Consider the following 3,601-nt stretch of genomic DNA (forward strand, 5'->3'; position numbering starts at 1 on the left):
ATGATGGAGCCTGGCAACGGTCCTGTCTCCCTGCTCTGCTTGGCGGCCACCAGCGGCGTTCCGCTCTTCTGCCGCGGCGCCCCCACACGGCACCAGGTCGGACCGGCCCCGGGAGAACGCAGGCGTCCACCCCGATCAGTCATGCCCGCCTCGGGCTGCATCAGGCCCCGCGCGGCTCAGCACCCCCCCCCCCCCCCCCCACGGCTGGGACCCAGGAGTCCTAGCCCCAGCCCCGTCCCCGGCTTGGGCAGACCCCAGGCGGCCTGGCTTCAGCGCGCCCTGCACCGCCCCTCGTGGAGAGAACCCAGGTGCCCCCACTCCCCTCCCAGGGCTGGGAGTGAACCCGGGTGTCCTAGTCTCATCCGGCCATCCCCCAACTGGCTGGGGGGGGGGCGGACGCCTGGGTTCGCCCTTGGCTTCGAGTAGGGAGCCTAGCCCTGGATCCCTTTACACCCCGCCCCTCCCCAGGACCCCACTGACTTTCTGCCCTTGGCCCCAGCTCCCCTTTTCTGTGATCGGCTCCCTGAACGGCGTCCACATGTTTGGCTCCAACCTGGACGTGGCACTGACAGCCGCCCATACAGAAGGCACCCGCGTGCTGTGGAGGGCCTTTCATGAGAGGTGGGGCCTGGCCTGGGGCAGGGGCACAGGCCCAGAGGGGACCACAGCCCTAGCTGGAGGGGGCAGGTGTTGAGCCTGAGGGAGGGGAGCAGGGCTCCAGGTGGGGCAGAGGGTCCCTTTGGGGCTGGTACTTAACCCTGAAGGGGTAGGGTAGGGGACAGGGCTATTACCCCCTGTTTTGGCTTTTCCAGCATCACCCTCATCGTGATGTCATCAGAGGAAGGTGCCAATGACTTCACCCTCAGCCGACTCCTAGACAATGTGTTCAGTGCCATGGTGAGCCTCCCTGTCCCCTTTCTCTTATGCCCCTATCCCTTTCCTTCCCCACCACGAAGTCCATGGAGCTACCCTCCTTCCCCTATACCCCACCTTCCTGCTCTAACATCCAGCCCCCATCTCTGTCCTTCCAGAGGGGAATGCTGTCATATGACCCCTTTACACAAAGGGTCCCTAGAGGGCAGAGGGGGAGAGCAAGGCCTGGGAAGTGTACCCACATTCCCCATCTTCCCTTATGCGCACACATGCCTGAGGTCCTCTGTATATGTACACACACACAGCTGTATCCTCATATAGCTGCCCTGATTCAACCCTGCCCCCCAGCCCTTCAGTGTGTCAGGCTGATGGGCTTGGGGCCTGGTTCCAGGTGCTGGTGCTGGGTCTGGAGGAGTTGGCAAATATCCGTAATGTGGAGCGCCTTAAGAAGGACCTGCGGGTAAGTGAGGGACCTGAGGGATGCCCCACCTGCCCTGGACCTGGGGTGGGACAACAGGGCCATATGCCCCTACCCTGAGCTGGTGTGGGGCTGAGCCCTACTCCCCCCTTCCCTCCACCTACAACCAGGCCTGCTACAAGCTCATTGACAGCTTCCTGACTCCTGCGGAGCGCACTGGGGACCTGACGCAGTGTGTGGAGTGTGTGCTTGTGCCCTGTAGCACCACCTTGCAGGTGAGAGCTCCACTGTGGCCCACTCCCTACCTTTCTCCCCTGGAGGGACCTTAGTGCTCTGGCCCACAGGCATGGTGGTGGGGACAGACAGGAATGAGAAGAGGGCTGGGACTTTGGGGTAACTACTACTGGGACCAAGGCAAGGAAGGAGCTGCCCTGCCTTGACCCCTCCTCCCCCCAACCCTCCTCCTCCAGGAATGCCTGACTGCTTTCACAGGGGCAGCAGAGAGCCGCTTTGGCTGCCTGCTGGTGGGTGGCCGTGTCGCAGTGGCCACTGAACCCTGGTGGCAGCTGGCCCCCCAGGAGGTGAATCTGCTGGCCTGGCTCGTGGGCTCACTGCTTCCCAGCACTACCCGAGACTACCCTGTCTACCTGCCCCAGGGCAGCCCCATGGTGAGAGCCCATGGGGAGGGGTTCAGGGCTGCAGGGGGTGGAAAGTAGGGAGTAGATATAACCATGCCTATGCCTCCCCCTCCCCCCCAGGTCCCCCACCGTCTCCTTACCTTCCAGCTGCTGCCTGGCTTGGACATCTGCCTCCTGTGTGGGCCCAGCCCCTCGCTGGAGGCTGTAGAGACTGAGGTGGGTGCCGGGGGGGCAGCATGGTACCCCCCACAATGCCCACACAGAAGCCCAGATAAGGGGCTGTTGTGGGGAGGGCAGGGGTGCTGGCACCATTAGCCTGCCTATCTCTGTGCCCTTCAGCTAGTGCCACGGTTCTGGAAGCCCCTGCTGGAGCCTCTGCGGGCATGTGCACGGCCCCCCAGTGTCCCACTGCACCCTGGAGTCTTGGCGTAAGTCAGAGGAGGACAAATGGGACACTGGGCAGGGGCACTAGCCCCCTTGGCTGGCTACCCCTCACCCCATCTCACTACATTTCCTCCCTCAGTTTCCTGCTGATCAACCATGAGCAGAAGCGAAGCTTGAGTGCAGTGCTGCCCAGAGGGGTTCAGGCAGTGGGTAGGGTCCTGCCTCCCACCAACCCTGACTTCCTGATGCCCCCACAATGTGCCGCAGCACAGTGCCAACCACTCTGACCTCACTCACCTCCTCCTCCCTGTCTTTTCCTCACAGGCCCCACGTTGCCCTTGGGGAGCTGTGCTTCTGTTTTGAGGGCCTTCTATGCCCTGGTAGTCTCACATTATTTCTCCTGTGAGGGGAGTCCAGGTGAGTGCAGGAGCTGGTCCCCAAGCCCCTCCAACCAGGGATCCTAGCACTGATTCCAGTTCTGCTGGGCACTATTGGGCAGGCACCTCCTAAGCACCCCCCTTCCCTCTGTTCCTGCAGTGCCCCCACTGGAGGTGCCCCTAGGTGGGGGTTCACATAGCGCCCGTCACTGCTATGTGGTCAGTGCTGGGTATAAGGCCTATGCTGCCCAGGCACCCCCGCATCAGCTTTTCCTGCTACTGGCACCCGAGGTTCCCACCTTCGCCTTGCGCCCGCTGGCTACCCATATTCTGCAGTACCTGGTGGGGGATGCTGCCTTTTGATATCACCTGCCTGGACACTTGGGTCCCATGGCTTGGCCAAGGGACTGATGCCACCTGCCCAAATACCTGGGTCCAGCAGCCTGGCAATGAGACACACTCCACGTGACCCTACATGTCAAGAGAACACTGATGCTGACTACTGGGGTCTTGAGTCTCCTCTAAGGCAGGGAGAATGAACACTGGTCGCTTAGTTGCCTCAGTCACCACAGCCTGGCAAGAGAGGAGATTGAGGCTGGCAGCCTAGACACCTGGCTTTTTCAGGGCCCTGGGGCAGGGCTGAGACGCATCTGCCTGTAATTAAACCTCAGGGGATACCCTGATCCATTTCCTGTGTTATTTCCATCCCTGTGCAGCAGAAAGAGAAGGGCATGAGTGCTCCCCACCCTGCAGGATCCAGAGTCTGCTCCATAACCCGCTGTGATACGCTCCACCCCAGAAGCAGGTGCATCCCAGTGCCGTGGTGGCGACTGTACCTGTGACCTGATGCCCCTAGCCCTCCCTTACAGGGTCCCACAGCACAGAATGAAGCTCAGAGGGGCACAAGGGGG

General features: G+C 61.9%; 1 protein-coding gene across 1 annotated transcript; it reads left to right on the plus strand.

Annotated features, from left to right (window-relative positions):
* FUZ (fuzzy planar cell polarity protein) lies at positions 1 to 3,053 on the plus strand. Its single transcript, XM_090049729.1, has 11 exons — positions 1 to 96; positions 500 to 621; positions 813 to 897; positions 1,265 to 1,333; positions 1,462 to 1,566; positions 1,762 to 1,959; positions 2,050 to 2,145; positions 2,269 to 2,357; positions 2,453 to 2,523; positions 2,638 to 2,730; positions 2,851 to 3,053. Exons 1-11 carry the CDS (start codon positions 1 to 3, stop codon positions 3,051 to 3,053), a joined length of 1,227 nt encoding a protein of 408 aa, XP_089905855.1.
* The last annotated feature ends 548 nt before the right edge of the window (positions 3,054 to 3,601 follow it).

Source organism: Crocodylus siamensis, chromosome 5 (assembly GCF_052110815.1).
Source record: "Crocodylus siamensis isolate JL-2025a chromosome 5, ASM5211081v1, whole genome shotgun sequence".
In the NCBI taxonomy this organism is placed as follows: domain Eukaryota; kingdom Metazoa; phylum Chordata; order Crocodylia; family Crocodylidae; genus Crocodylus; species Crocodylus siamensis.